We start from the raw sequence: 15,164 nt of genomic DNA, 5'->3' as shown, positions 1-15,164 counted from the left end.
TAAACCTTTGTTTTATATTAAGTGAAGTAACTTTTTTTTTAATGTTACTTAAGTTTGCAATAACACTTAAAATTATTCTCCCATCCTTACCCCAATAAAACAAAGCCCTTGAAGCAAAACAAAACGTTATTGAACATTAAAAAAAAAATCACCATTGTCCACCGGGATACAACTTCTGTTTCACTGCTGACATCTCCTGTTTTCTCAAACGTGTCCAGAGGGTGTAACACTTGTTGAACGCCTTCATTGGGCTCTTACTGGACAACCCAGTATGTTGAGGCTGGCATCAACTGAACATCTTTTCTCGTTTAATATGATTGTTTCATTTTTGGTATAGTTCTTAAGGGGTTTCTACTGTATTTTAGACCTCTTGGCCATCACCTTAAGAGACTCTGAGTCCTACTTAAACCTCTCACAGACAGAATGAAATCTTATTCAACTTTAGCACATTTTAGCCTATTGGAACACTTCATTTCTAATGATAAATGTTTTCAATATCATTTTGATATGTTTTGTTTATATGGTAACACTGAACTCCTGCTGCTGTCTGCTAGTTATTTCTGTGAGGTGGAAGGGAATCTCCCAGGTTACACCACCTGGAAGTAGGAAAGGGCTATCTCCAGCCTTCAAGGACAGAGTCTTCTAATTTGGAGTATTTTATTACAGCAGGATCTCCCTTGCTGGTACTACCTGACTGCTCAGCATCTCTAAGTACAAGAGAAGGATCCCCAGGCCATAGGGATCATAAGCCTGTTGAGGCAGGGTCTTACCAGCCAATGGCTAAGTCCTCTACATGAAGAGAAAGGAGCTTTCCATGTCAGGCTACTTATTGGGGTAAAACCCTTCCCACTGTGGTCTCTGGCTGCCTGGTACCTCTAAGGTGGAAAGAGGAGTCTCTGGCTCCTAGGAGAAAAAGGCTTCCCTGAGCCTGGTGCTTCTTGTCATGGCTCTCTTGTGTTGAAGCCAATCAGATACCTGCTGTCTCCTGGTAGGGAGAGAAATTAGGGGCCTGAGGTGAAAGGAGAGCCCTTGCCCCTGGCCATTTATTATCCAGAGCTCCAAGCCAATTTCTTTTTCAAGTGCTGCCAGAATTGCCTGGTATTTCTGGAGAGTTTTGTGTTAGATATGAAGAGTGAGTCTCCTGGCCCACCTTCTATTACTGGGCTGGATCCAGAGATACCGCCTGTGTCACCCTCTGACTGTTAGGCTGGAAGGTCCCCCCACTATCTACTTTGTGTAGTTCGAGGGTTCCTAACTTTCCCATCCTCCCTTCCCACTTTTCATGGATGTCCTCTGATTGCCTCTTACTACAGTCCTTCCAAGATTTCTAGTTATGTAAGTCTTATAGTTATAGTAAGAGGAGAAAAACAAGTTCATGTCATCATATCTGAACTGAAAGTCCTTGATTCTCCATTTAATTTTGAAACTTAAAAAGAATATCCTCAGCTCAAAACAACAACAACAACAACAACAACAACAAAAAAGAATAGAGAGCACCTGAGCATTACCTATTATGCCTACAATGTCAGTTGCCCTGGGAATGACTCTAACTCCACATATTTTCGCATGTAAGTGCTATTTTTCCTTATAACTTTAGATCTAATTTTTTATGAACTATTACCTGAGAGAAGAAGGGAAGAGATAAGCATGGTTGATGGGTGGCAAGAAATTATAGACACAAGTTTCATGGACAGAGGCTATCTCCACCCACTTTAACTACAGCACAGAGGACCATGGCTTAGTGTAGTCAGAGGATGATTTGACAAAAGAAGCAAAAAGTCTATATTCTATGTAAATATTCTTTGTTTAATATAAACTATGAACTAAAAAAATTTAGATACTGCACAGGTGAGACAAAACAGGTATAGCTTTGTCACATGTATATTATGTATAATGTATGTGTATGTATATACACATGAGCATATATGTGTTACACACAATACATGGCTGATATGGAGTGATCATTTAGACATCCCTCATGCCAGACACACAGGAGGCAACCCAAGAACCGTGAGAAGCTCTGGGTAACTCCGTGAGCAACAGCAGGATACACACAGTCTACCAACTTACGAAGCCCTCACGTCACCAGGCAGGAGAGCTCCTCTCAGCAAGCTGGCTGGAGTGTGCCATGTGACTCCCAGAGTGAACACTGACAGGTGCCTCTGGTCTGGGAAGTCTCCCACCATGGTTTTACTTTATCTCCTGTCCTCGCAGCACGTGTGCCACCAAGAGCAAGAGTCAACTATGTTTGTCCTATACCACAAGACGCCACTAGCATCTTAAATCAATAGAAGAAATACACACTCGTATGCTTAAAGTTACAAAAGCTCCTATTCGTTTTCCTTAATTTTTGGCTTTTACTGACTTTCTGATTAACTGAGCAACTACAGTTATGATGAGCATCCCAAATGACAAGCAGAAAAAAAATCTGTAGGAAACGACCTTTGCTGATTTCTGCAGTGACTTCTCAGGTAAGGCTCTTGTGTCCTGTGATATGGGAGTGGTGTTCTCATCTTTTGCAACTGGAGCACTAGAATCTTCTTTTCCTAAGTCAGAGAGAAAAAAAAGAGAAGAGGAACCAATTAGCTGCATGTCCACTGGGTACACAGCGGTCTTTAAATTCCTATTAGAAAGCTTCATGGAGGCCAAGCACTCCATGCCCCTCCTTTCCCAAAAGAAAATGTACACAGCAGTCGGGTGACTTGGATAAGGCCAGCCATGCTGTGTCTGTGCTCACACTGAACACCTGGTCTCAGCAGGGTACATCTGATCTACATTACTAACATACTAAACATTATACACGTAGAAAGCATTAAAATGAAAGGTCTAGATATTATATATGACTTCAGCACACAAAGAATAAAAGTGGTAGGCAAATTTATATGGACATCTGATAAAATAAATGAAATAAAAATGAACATAAACGTCTACTTCTTTCATTAATTGGGCATTCTTGCAGAGTGCAGGTGAGGAGCTGCTCACAAGAACATGGGTGACCCAAAACCACATCACCATAACGTCCCACCCCATCATAGACGGCAACAACATAGAAGGTGCATCACAGGGTCTCTAAACATTAACAAAGTACTTTGCAAAGTACTTTGTTACCAGCCATAATGAACAAAACAATGCAAAATAAGTTGCATTTATTGACTGAATGAATGACCCAACCAGACTCTGATTTTCCTAGCTTTCAATCCTTGTTGGCAAGGGCTGATGCTGTAAATGAACACTGGATAAGATGCATAAGGCCCAAGATTCAACCCTCAATACTGTCTGAAAGGAACAAGATTCTTAGTAGTATTATATAAAGAATAAAGTACTTAGAGTCCTCTAATGCTAATTTTCTAGTCTCTAATGTTATAATACACATTAACCCAAGAAACTGAAACCACATCTCCCCAAGGAAGCAGTGCCAGGCTTTGTACCAGAAACATTACATTAAAAACACCCCTGAGCAAAAGCAGCAAATTAGACTTTCTGAAATTTAAAGGTTTGTTTTGTTTTGTATTTTCACTTGCTACATTAGATTTTTCCTGTAAAACATTCTTCTCCAGCTATATCAGAGTTTCTAATTAACAATTAACAGGGGTCCATTATCAATGCACAGGGAGCTAAGAAAGACTGTAGTTGTCATCTAGACATTTCCAAGGCCCAAATAAAAACATAGATCCTTTTCATGATTGGCCGCCTCTTGTGGCAGCTCTGGAACCACTGCTGTGGTCTCAAACCCAGAATGATAAACTATGTGTTTCTATCTTCTGAAATCCTCCCACCATAGTGCTACTGAAAGCAGAATTTTCAGTTTTCCAAAAAGGAAAAACAAACTTTCTGGTGGTAAACAGCCTCTCTATCAGTAAAAGTAATGACCTAAGACCATCTTTCATCTTAGAACAATAACTCAGGATGAAAATGAATGAATGAATGAATGAGTGAATGAATGAATAGAATAAAATCACGATGCTTCCAAAATCTGAAACACACCCACACACACACACACACACACACACACACACACACACACAGAGTGTTGATTTCTTTTGTTATGTGACACACCTTGTCAGTGTTTTCTACAGAGTGCTGAAAAAACTGGTTTTCTTCTCTTTCACTGTCTTGTCTGCGCTCTTGGTAAGTAGCTGAGGCTAACCTTCTTGTTCAGCCTCCTGACGGCTGGGATTAAAGGCACATACAACCACACTCAACTGAAACCACTTTTTCCACAACAGGCCAAACCCAGAGCTAGCCTCTTTCTGGGATGGACCCAGACAGCCCCATCTTAAGGTGACTGTCACCTCAGGTCCATGCTGACAACAGCGAGTCTGCCATTCCAGAGGTTACACCAGGTTACATCTAAAATGAAAGGCCTAGAGATAGAAGTGGGCCAGGAGTGACTTCCTTCCATCATACCTGAATATGACCTTTCCAGGTTCTCTATTCAAAAGGTCATCCTGGGGAAAATAAGGCTTTGTTCTAAGTTACATTCAAATAATTTACATGGACATTTATAGTGCTGCAGGTGAGAATCACAGGTATAAGTCAGTGAAAGTAACAAAACAATGCTGTTGCAAAGGTGATTTGCCTTGACATACTGCCAACAACTATGTCTTGTTACACTGAATAGTAAAGTTGCCAGTTTAATGAAAGATAATGCACTGTTTAACCTGAAGTCATTTATTAATTCATTTATGAGACATACATTTATTGAGTACTAAGTATTGAGGATTTTTTTTTATTGTGGGGGGGGGGAGGTTTTGAAACAGGGTTTCTCTGTAGCTTTGGAGGCTGTCCTGGACTAGCTCTGTAGACTATGCTGGCCTCGAACTCACAGAGATCCACCTGCCTCTGCCTCCCAAGTGCTGGGATTACAGGTGTGAGCGGCCGCCACCACCCGGCGAGGATTTGATTTTTAGTAAGAGAAATACATTCTAAGACCTCAGGAAACTTATGTACACGAATGTAGAAATGATGTTAGTAAGTAATCACTCTGTAAATATAAATGATAAACTGCAACAAATTCTAAGAAAAATAGCCCTGAAGAGGAAAGGGAAGGAAATATGGTTTAGAGGTTAAGGAAAGGCTTGTGAGGAAATGACATGTATACCAGACAAAAGGATGACATGGGCAGGAACAGCAAGGGGAAGAGGGGGTGGAAGCAGGAACTCTGCATCTGTGATCCTGACCATAGAGTCAAGGACCAGAAAAGGAGACCAGAAAGCAGAGGCCAGAATGGATTCTGCACAGGTGAGAGTGAGGAACAACAGCTGTGAAGTCAGGTGGGGCCTCGCAGGCTACCTGAGTCCAGAATATAAGCCTAGAAACAACAGGAGTCTGGCTGCAAGGGCGGCACAGCTCAGGGCATATCAGAGCAGACTGAGTAGGAGAGAGATCAGTGAGGAGGTGTGCCAGAGTTTAGGCAATGAGGACAGAGCGTGATGCAGGCACTAGAGCACTAAATTATATTTTGCAGTTGAACTGATTGACTGGTGGCAATTTTATATGAGAAATTTAGGGCCACCACATATGAGCAGTGGAGGATTATTTCCAGGTTTATGACTTTGGCAGCCACATTGGTGGAGGCATCACTTAAAGTTTAGAGGAGGAAGTGAAATCTAGAGTTCTAATTTGGAGCTGGCCATACATGCTGGTCACACCTGTGAGCCCCTCAAGGGATGAAGCTGAATAATCAGCTCAACACAAAAGTCTACAACTTAAAAGGGATAGCTGGACTATGGCTTTAAAAACAGCTTGCATGCTGTGCACTTCTGAACTTAAACTTTCAGTCCACCATGTAGAGCAGAGGTTCAACCCAAATCAATTCAACTATTAAATCCAGGAAGCTTTCCCACTGCTCCACACTGCCGTGCACAAGGAAGGGCCAATGCACTGTCACTGCTGAGGAAGCAGAAAAGGTCTAAGACAGCCACAGCCATTACCAACAGGCTGGAGACACAGTGCTGGGTGGGGAAGGGCTGCTACAGGGGGAGAACGTGGCTGGGAGAAGGTGGGACAAGTCCCATGGCAGTAACTAGAGTTTAGTTACTGCCCAATCCTACTCTCTTCTTCCTAATACAAGCCCCACATTTTAGCAGGGCAGCCTGGTTAAAAGCCTATGTGCTTTAGGCTTTTTTGTGACTACGCATGACTGCCTGTTTTAGCCATAGCTCTAACCAGTAACATGGAGGGAAAGTATTGCTCATACCTTTCAGGAGGTATCCCAGCTTCCTCTTCCCTCATACCTACTGGCGGGAATGCAAAGGTATCAGCTGCACTTGAGCACTCACCTTGGCTGTGCAGGCCACATCACCTGCAGAGGGACAGGACTGGAGGAGGCCTGTGAGGCCACCCTGCAACCTGTGGCCTGCCAACATCTGGTCTTCTTGAACGTATGAGAGAAATAACTTCTTTTCACTTAAGCCACCACTATTTTAGGATTCAAAGTATTCTCAGCAGAACATACTTTCTAATGTACAGGTCCAGACAAGGAGAGTGGCAAGCTCAGACACTAGCCCAGAAAGCATCCCAGCAGCTCTCTTGAGCGTTATACAGCATGCAGTTAGGACTTCGAAGTTGTTAGTGCTCTGGAGCTGACAAACAAGAGGAGCTTTGAAAGCTAGCGTCACCATCCATGTGAGACACAGCAGAGCCCAGTTACAGGAGTGACAGTGACAACAGGCGGGGGGGGGGTGGGGGGAGTGCGGGCCTAAGTATGTATTCATCACTAGGAATGGCTGGGTCTGAAAAAGTAAAAAACGGGTTTAAATTCAAAGTGTTTTGGATGGATTCCAGGAGCACTGCTCCGACAAAGCAATAAGATACCAGGATGGACCACGAGCAGTGGGCAGAGCTACCAGTGGTTCTCAACAGGGAAAAGGTTGGGTCTCCATAGTGCTCAGTTTGCCATAACAGGACAGAGCTGCCAGCTCTGCGGTCCTTTCTGTTTCAAACAACTCTAGAAACCAAGGGCCACCAAAAGTATTTATTGAAAAGATAATTTTCTTTTTGATTACTTTATTATATACTTATTAATTTAATTGTGTGTGTGTGTGTGTACATATGTGCATACTGAGTCACAGGGATTAGACTCAAATCTTCGGGCTCAGTGACAAGCAGCTTCACCTGCTCAGCCACTTCATCAGCCATAAATGAGAAATGTTTCAAAACTAGGTACACTACTAATAGAAACAATTTTCAAAAGTCCCTGAGAAATACAATGGAAAGAAAGTCAAGTAAAATCCTCATCTCTTTATAGATGATCTGAAATTCCATTTCAACAGTTGGAAAGTTCCAGTTCACTAGGGCCAGCGCTGCCACCTGAATAAAACAGAATGCAAATGCAACCTTACCTTATTAAGAAAAACTACTCTGATAAGCATTTCCTTTAGAAACAATGGCCAACAAGCCTAATGATTCTCAACACATCAGAAGTTTTTCGGGGCTGGTAGACCACTTGCCTAGTATACATGAAATCCTACGTTCAATACTCAGTACCACAAATAATTTATAATAAGGATAAATAAAAAGTGTGGGGATTGGGGATTTAGCTCAGTGGTAGAGTGCTTGCCTAGCAAGCACAAGGCCCTGGGTTCGGTCCTCAGCTCCGAAAATTAAAAAAAGTGTGTTTAGGGGCTGGAGAGATTTCGTAGTAGTTAAGGGCACTTCCTGCTCTTGTCGAGGACCCAGGTTTAGTTCCCAGTCCTCATATGGTGGCTAAAAACATCTGTAACTCCAGTTTCAGAAGATCTAGCACCACCTTCTGGCCTCTGTGGGCACCAGAAATGCATGTGGTACATACATATAAACAAGCAAAACACTCACACACACACATTAAAAACAAATAAGGCTGAAGCCTTTAAGGCAGGAGTGGGGGACGGGTATGTTAACTGATCAGATTGGAAAAGCAGCACATGACGTGGCAAACCTAAGCCCGTTCCACTCTGAACAAAGGTGTCTTAGGGTTGCTATTGCTGTGGTGAAACACCATGGCCACAAAGCAACGTGAGGAAAGGGTTTATTCAGCTTACACTTCAGCACTGCTGTTCATCACTGAGGGAAGTCAGGACAGGAACTCAAACAGGGCAGGATCCTGGAGGCAGGAACTGTTGTGCAGAAGCCATGGAGGAATGCTTGCCTCCCCTGGCTTGCTTAGACTGAATTCTTATAGAATCCAAGACCACGAATGGGTTCAGGGATGGCACCACCCACCATGGGCTGGGCCCGCCCCCAATGATCACTAATTGAGAAAATGCCTTACAGCTGAATCTTGAATCTGAGGTTCGATGATCCCAGCTTGTGTCAAGCTGACACACAAAAACAAGCCAGTAAAAAGGACAATAGAAATGTGTGATTTCCAAAAACTGAAATTAAAGATATGCTCCCTGCAGATTCTCAAAATCAATCAACTAGGAAACCTTACATCATGGGCCCCTCCTCCCAGTGAGATGTAGAAATGACAACATGGTCCTCACAGGACATTCACTGTGAATAATCATTTGATCTGCTAATGGCTTGTGGGGCATAATGAGCTGGTGATTATGCTAGGACTCAGCTCCTGCAAGGACTTAGGCTTAGGAGAGACAGTCCCTGGGGCACCAAATTCCAACCCAAGCAAGTTACTAAACTCTCCTTTAAAACTAAAGAAGCTGCAATGCCAGAGAATTTTCTCAGCATGTTCCTTCCCCACATGTACATTACTCACTGTGTTCACAGCACAGCTTCACACTATGGCAAGAGGGCACTGTTATCCCAGTCTCATCAGGAAACTAGGGTAATGAAGGTGTAGAGCCAGAAGAGGACAGCATGCAGGCATTCGCTATGGTGACCCAGTCTCCTCCATACAAGCAAGATCAGAGTAAGACAGAAAGGGCCACATAAATACAAATCAAGGTACTGTTGAAGTCAGCAAAAGCCCTATGGAATGTTAGGTACTGTCTGACTACTGTCTACATCCCCAGGGAGCACCTGGGATAGAAGGCAAACAGAGCTGTAACACGTACTGGAAATACATGGTTTGGTAATTACAGGCAAGCAGTGTGTCCCCGGGTTATGTGACAGGAACTGGGTAGAGTTGACATAGCACCTAACCTCAGAGCTGAAGTAGGAAAGCTGAGTAGGACTTGGCTGGAGGGACAGACCTTGGGGGAATTCCAGAAGGGAGAAGAGTGCACAAGGATAAACTGAGTAAAGGAAGGCATTGTGTAGCTGAGTGTAAGGACCAGACCATGGAAGGTCTTATGTGACTCTCTAAGGAGTTTTATTTTATACCTTAGAGATAGAACGTCATTGAAAAATGTGAAGTTGACATGATCAGAATTATATTACATTAAAAAGTCAATGGCAGAGGGCAGCATAATAGAGCTAGCTCTGGTGGTGTGCGTGTGGGAAGCCTGCCTGAGGATGTGAGGTGGGAGAACAGGACCCATCCCTCACCTGGGTAGCACAAGAGAGCTGGCCCCCAAGGTGTGAGAGCTGGTGAGTGGTTCCACCCTTTGATGGCTGCAGCACTCAGGAGAGCAGGCCCCACACCTCACCTGGGCAGCACAATAAAGGAGGGCCTGATGGAATGGGTGGAGCACTGCCTAGGCCCTTGCTAGCAGTACAGTGCTGTGGGTACAGGAAAGCTGCCCTCACCCAACCTGGGCAGCATGGGAAAGCTGGCCCTGGAGATCAGGGTTCCAGAGAGCTGGCCCTGCACCTCTAGAGACAAAGCCCATAGAGCTGACCCTGGTGGCATAGGAGGGGCAGAGTCAGCCCCACTGACTTTGGGTGAGCTGGTCCCACCTCTCACCAGAGCAGTGCTGGCGAGCTGGCCCCAGTGGTATGAGAATGGGAGAGAGCCAGTCCTGCCCCTTGTCAGCCACCACAGGCAGGAGAGCTGGCCCAGGGGGTGCAGGTGCAGGAGGGCAGGTGGCCTGACCACCTCAGCTACTATCCCAGCCCAGATCCAGGGCTTTGAGTTGGCGCACCCCAACATCTACCCCATCTAAGACCTGCTGGAGTGCATGAAGGCGCTGGCCTTGCAGAACCAAAGCTGAAGGATCTCCATGGCAAAGGGCAACAACAGGATATCTGAGAGGACCTCCTTGAGGCTCCAGAACGGATAGTGTAGTAGAAGCCGAAAACCTCGAACCAGACCAATGACTCATGGCAACCAACATTTGCAAGTAAGGCTACTTGGGCAAAAAGGTGGACTGGGTGACACCATGACGCTACAGCTTCCACAGCAAGATTCGTCTGTCTGTTGGCATTTAGTCTTTAATTTCACTAAAGTTATTTTCACTTCTTTTCCAATTTGCTACGACACAACTCATAGTTTTTGCACTATCTCTAGGCTTACCTTCCATTCCTTTCAACAGAGAAAAGAGACATCTTTCAGACCGAGATGATTCCAGTGTCTAATAATATAATTTTTAAAATTTTTATGTGTATGGGTAATTTGGCTGCATGTAGGTCTGTATGCCACATGCATTCAGGGCCCTCAGAGGTCAGAAAGGATGTTGAATCCCAAGGGCCTTGAGTGGCAGATGGCCATGAGCCACCACGTGGTTGCTGGGAATTGAACCTGAGCACTTTGAAGAACAACAAATGCTCTAACCACTGAGCCATCTTTCCCGCCCTGATAATATTTTTTTAAGGTACTCATTGTTTGTGGTTTCTTTCTTGTTTTAACTCTGGCCTCTGCTTCCCTTGAGTGCCTGGGTATATTTATGGGCTGGTCACTGAATGATGTGAGGCCTATGCTCAAGAAACCTTTCTTTTAAAAGAATTTCCACCTGATTTTTGCCAGATAGCCAAAGGCATTGCCAGCTCTTAAACCAATTCAAGAGTGGCAATGGTTGCCCAGTCAGTCAGCTCGACCATGTTGAGAGAACATCTGCTCCAGGTCTGCCCTGATGGTGTAACAGTCCGAAGGTCTCAGATTCTTATAAAGAATGTGGGCTTTGTTTCTCTCTCCACAACACTAATCACATCTACAATGTCATGCGGACTCTTTAAAACAGTTGTAGATTTACTATTTTCTGTGTGTGAGTGTTTCACCTGAGCTAATCTAAGTGCATCATTCGCGCACAGTGCCTGCCGAGGTCAGAAAAGAGCACGGGAGCAGGGGCTCCCGAGAACTGGAGTTCAGGTGGCTGTAAGGCACCAAGTGGGTACTAGAAACTAAGTCCAAGTCCTCTTGACCACTGAAGCATCACCCTGGTACTAAGAATTCTTTCCCCAAGCCGGTAAAATCAGGCTCTTTTTTTTGTTTTGTTTTGTTTTTTTCAAGACAGGGTTTTTCCGCATAACAGTCTTGGCTGTCTTCGAACTTGCTTTGTAGACTAGGCTGGCCTCGAACTCACTTAGATCCGCCTGCCTCTGCCTCTCAAGTGCTGGGATTAAAGGTGTGCGCCACCACCGCCCAGCTAAAGAAAAGTTTTTTTTAAAGGTTGACTAAAGGCACACAGGGACAAAGACCCTCCAGGAACCAGAGGGGGACTCGAGAAGCCCAAGCCTAGTCTCTCCTCGGGGCCTGGGGTCCTATAAAGCCCTTGAAGGGTCGTCCCCCCACTCTAGAAAGGCAGGATGACTGACTGACTGGCCCACCACTGTTGTATAAACACATCCTGAGCTGGCCTGGAACTTGTTGAGGCATCCCATCAGCAGGGGCCCATCAGTGGGAGAAACCCCCCTGAAAGACCTTTGCTTTAAGCTGCCAGGCTTTTGTCTCAGGTCAGGAGGCTAAGGAAGAAGCCAGCCATGTTCATGGCTCCTTGTCCTGTGTTTCTGCCCATAAGGGAATACCTCTAACACCTAGTCCCTAGTCGGCACATTCAAAACATGAGCCTGTGGGGCAGTTTTCAGATTCAAACCATAATCTTCTACCCTATGTCCCCCAAAGCTCATGGCCATCTCATAATACAAAAGCACATTTGGTCCAACATCCAGAGTCTCCACAGTCTTAATAGTTCCAACAGTGTTACAAAGTCTAAAGTCTCCCACCCCGCCCTTTGTTTTGAGACTTGAGTTAAAGTCTTAGCTGTTATATTCTCCCAATATACAATCACACAAAGCAAACATTTGCATTCCTACAGGGTACAACAGGAGGATAGCAAGGAAGACTTATGCAAGATGCAACCCTGCAGGGAAAGAGCAAATCCTGTAGCTGTCCAGCATCTGGAGCACATGGTATCACAACATAAGCACAAACGGGGCCTCAGCAGCCCCAGTCCTATAGCCTGGCAGCCTGCAGCACACACGACCCAAGCCAGTTCCACTCACTGCCTGAAGTTGTCCATAGCAAGCATACCATATTTCAGACATCTTCAGTATTCTGAGTTCTCAATTATAAGACAAACTTTACATTCACATCTTGACCTCTCAGGGGCTCCCCACAAATAAAAATGATCCCATTTTTTTTTTTTTTTTTTAATGATTCCCAGCTTTCTCGCAAAAATCTTGGTGGACGCACCCATGATTTTATTAACTTGCATTGTGCATGCCTGAGAAACAGACACTGCATGGATGACACCAAGTTCTATTGCTGGTTTGAGAAGATGTTAGGCCCTCCTTGGACTTGGCTACACAGGCCTCTGAGTACCTTAGTGTCTTAGTCAGGGTTACTATTACTGTGATGAAACACCACAAGCAAAAACATTCTTGGGGGGCTGGAGAGATAGCTCAGAGGTTAAGACTTCTCTTCCAGAGGTCCTGAGTTCAATTCCCTGCAACTACATGGTGGCTCACAACCATCTGTAATGAGATCTGGCGCCCTCTTCTGTATACATAATAAATAAATAAATCTTTAAAAAATAAATAAATAAAAATAAAGAAATCATTTAAAAAAATCTTGGGGAAGAAAGGGTTTCTCTGACTTAGACTTCTGCATCACAGTCCATCACTGAAGGAAGTCAGAACAGGAACTCCAACAGGGCAGGAACCTGGAGGCAGGAGCTGACACAGAGGCCATTTGGGGGTGTTGCTTATTGGCTTGTTCTAATTAATCGGCTTATGCAACCTGCTTTCTCATAGAACCCAGGTCCACCAGTCCAGGGGTGGCACCACTCACAATGGGCTAGGCCACATCAATTACTAATTAAGAAAATGCCCTACAGGCTTACCTACAGCCCAATCTTACGGAGGCATTTTCTCAACTGAGGTTCCCTCCTCTGTAAAGACTCTAGCTTGTGTCAAGTTGACATAAAACTAACTAGCACACTTGGAAATTGAATCTAAAATAACATCTGCTCATATGGCTCTTTTCCAGCATGGCACACTAGCAGCATTTTCTTTTCAAATCAAAGTCTTCAAATTAATTTTAATTTTTATAAACTATGGGGCTTTTAATGGGTCAGAGTGTACTCTCAAGATACCTTTCCTATTGTCCTAGTGCAAAACATCTAGCGTCTTTTTAATGGTTCTACTCTCATTAACAATTATAGACATTTTGTCTACACGTATATTCTTTTTCTGATTAAACTGCCACTTTCAAATCCTTCTACTCTGCTTTTGGCTAGTGATTCTCACTGTAAATCTCGCTAAAAGCAGATAGCAATAACTAATCTAAAGTCTTAATGCTATGCTCTCTTGAAAATACCTTCATCAAATTAGTTCATTACCTTTGGACTCAACATCATGTCAATTTTCAGGACATCGTATGTAGAATACAAAGGCTTTGCTAGAATGCCTTTATTCCAGTTCCTAGTAGAGTCCTTCCTCTCACTGGAAACCTCATGAGTCTCACCTTCACTGTCCACATTTTTATAGGTGTTCTAGCCTTCCAAACTCCTACCAGAATGGCTCAGCAAGTTCTGCTTGTACCATTCTAACACTTCTCTAGCTGGTAGCTCCAAATTCCTTCACATTGCTCCTACAACCCAGTTCCAAGAGCCTAAAAACCATAGGATCAGTTTAACCACAGTACCAATCCCATTTCTCTGGTGCCAATTTTCTGTATTAGTTACTTTTGTGTCTCTATCCAAAATTCCTGATAAGAATTACTTAAAGATAGACATCACTTCAGTGTCCAAATACAGCTTCGTGGATGGTCTGTGATTTACTTAGCTCTGCTTTGTGACACACAACTTTTATGTATATTGTTTTGTTATGGTGGGGCCAGGTCTGCTATTGAAGGCATGTCCCTGCCATCTATGAAACTCAATAAATATAAAGTTAAAAAAAAATACTTAGAGGAGGAACAAATTACTTTGGCTCACAGTTTCCTAGGGTCCAGTCCATAGTAGTTTGGTCTTACACCACTGAGCAGAACACATCATAGTAGCTAGAATGTGTGGTAGAGAACAGTTATTTACATCAGGCAGATCAGAAAGGAAAGAGTAGCCATAACTAGGGCTCAATTCTACCCTTTAATGGTCCACCCCTAGAGACTTATTTCCATCAACCAAGTCAAGCCCTATCTCCTAAACATTCTGTAGCCTTCCAAAATAGCGCCAACAAATGGGGAACAAGCATTTAAAACATGAGTCTGTGAGCAATACTTCAGATTCAAACCATATTATATACTATATAGGGCTAACGGGAAAAGCAAGCGATAATGATGTGTATTAAAGTGGCTAGACCAATTAAACCCTCAATAACTGCTGTCTGCCATATTTGTTGTCTATGTTTTCTTTTTCCCACCTCCTACCTCCTACTTCTCTTTCTTTTAACAAGATTTCCTATATCTCAGGCTAGCCTTGAACACAGCAGAGGATGACCCTAAACTCCTACCTCTACCTTCAAAGTGCTTGGATTACAGACACATGCCACCATGCCCAGTTTCATGTGATGCTAGGGGTTAAACCCAGGGCTTCCCACAGTCTAAGTAAGTACTCTACAAGACATGTGTGATACATCTGAGCTATATGTGTTGGGGGTCTTTTTTTTCTTTGTATGCCTAATTCATGACATGCAAAACAAGGAGGGACAAAACAAGATTCTCTGTAAATGGAGTTTGGATTTATACCAATGGGAGCTAAAGGAGAATAGAGGTAACAGTTTGACATGACCTGTGTGTGAAGAAATTTACACTGGTTTCTGTACTGGAAAAAGAACCAAGAAAATTGACTGGAGGCAGGGGAAACAGCAGATTACTACAAGAAAGCATTCTAGTTGCAGAAGTAATAAATGGTCCTGGAGGCACTTAGAAAGAAAAACTGAAAAGATTTAGAGGCATGTGAGGATCTGGG

The 15,164-nt window shown here is 43.7% G+C and overlaps 1 protein-coding gene across 3 annotated transcripts in view; it reads right to left on the bottom strand.

The window, feature by feature from the left end:
• Positions 1–15,164, bottom strand: part of Dis3l2 (DIS3 like 3'-5' exoribonuclease 2) — a 328,899-nt gene that overhangs the window by 179,752 nt on the left and 133,983 nt on the right. For all 3 annotated transcript variants that reach the window (XM_036173185.1, XM_036173187.1, XM_036173186.1), the window contains exon 7: positions 2,443–2,546. In XM_036173185.1, the coding sequence (XP_036029078.1) occupies positions 2,443–2,546 (104 nt within the window). The remainder of the gene's footprint in view (positions 1–2,442; positions 2,547–15,164) is intronic.

Source organism: Onychomys torridus, chromosome 23 (assembly GCF_903995425.1).
Source record: "Onychomys torridus chromosome 23, mOncTor1.1, whole genome shotgun sequence".
NCBI lineage: Eukaryota > Metazoa > Chordata > Mammalia > Rodentia > Cricetidae > Onychomys > Onychomys torridus.
This window is presented reverse-complemented; position numbering and strand designations above follow the sequence as displayed.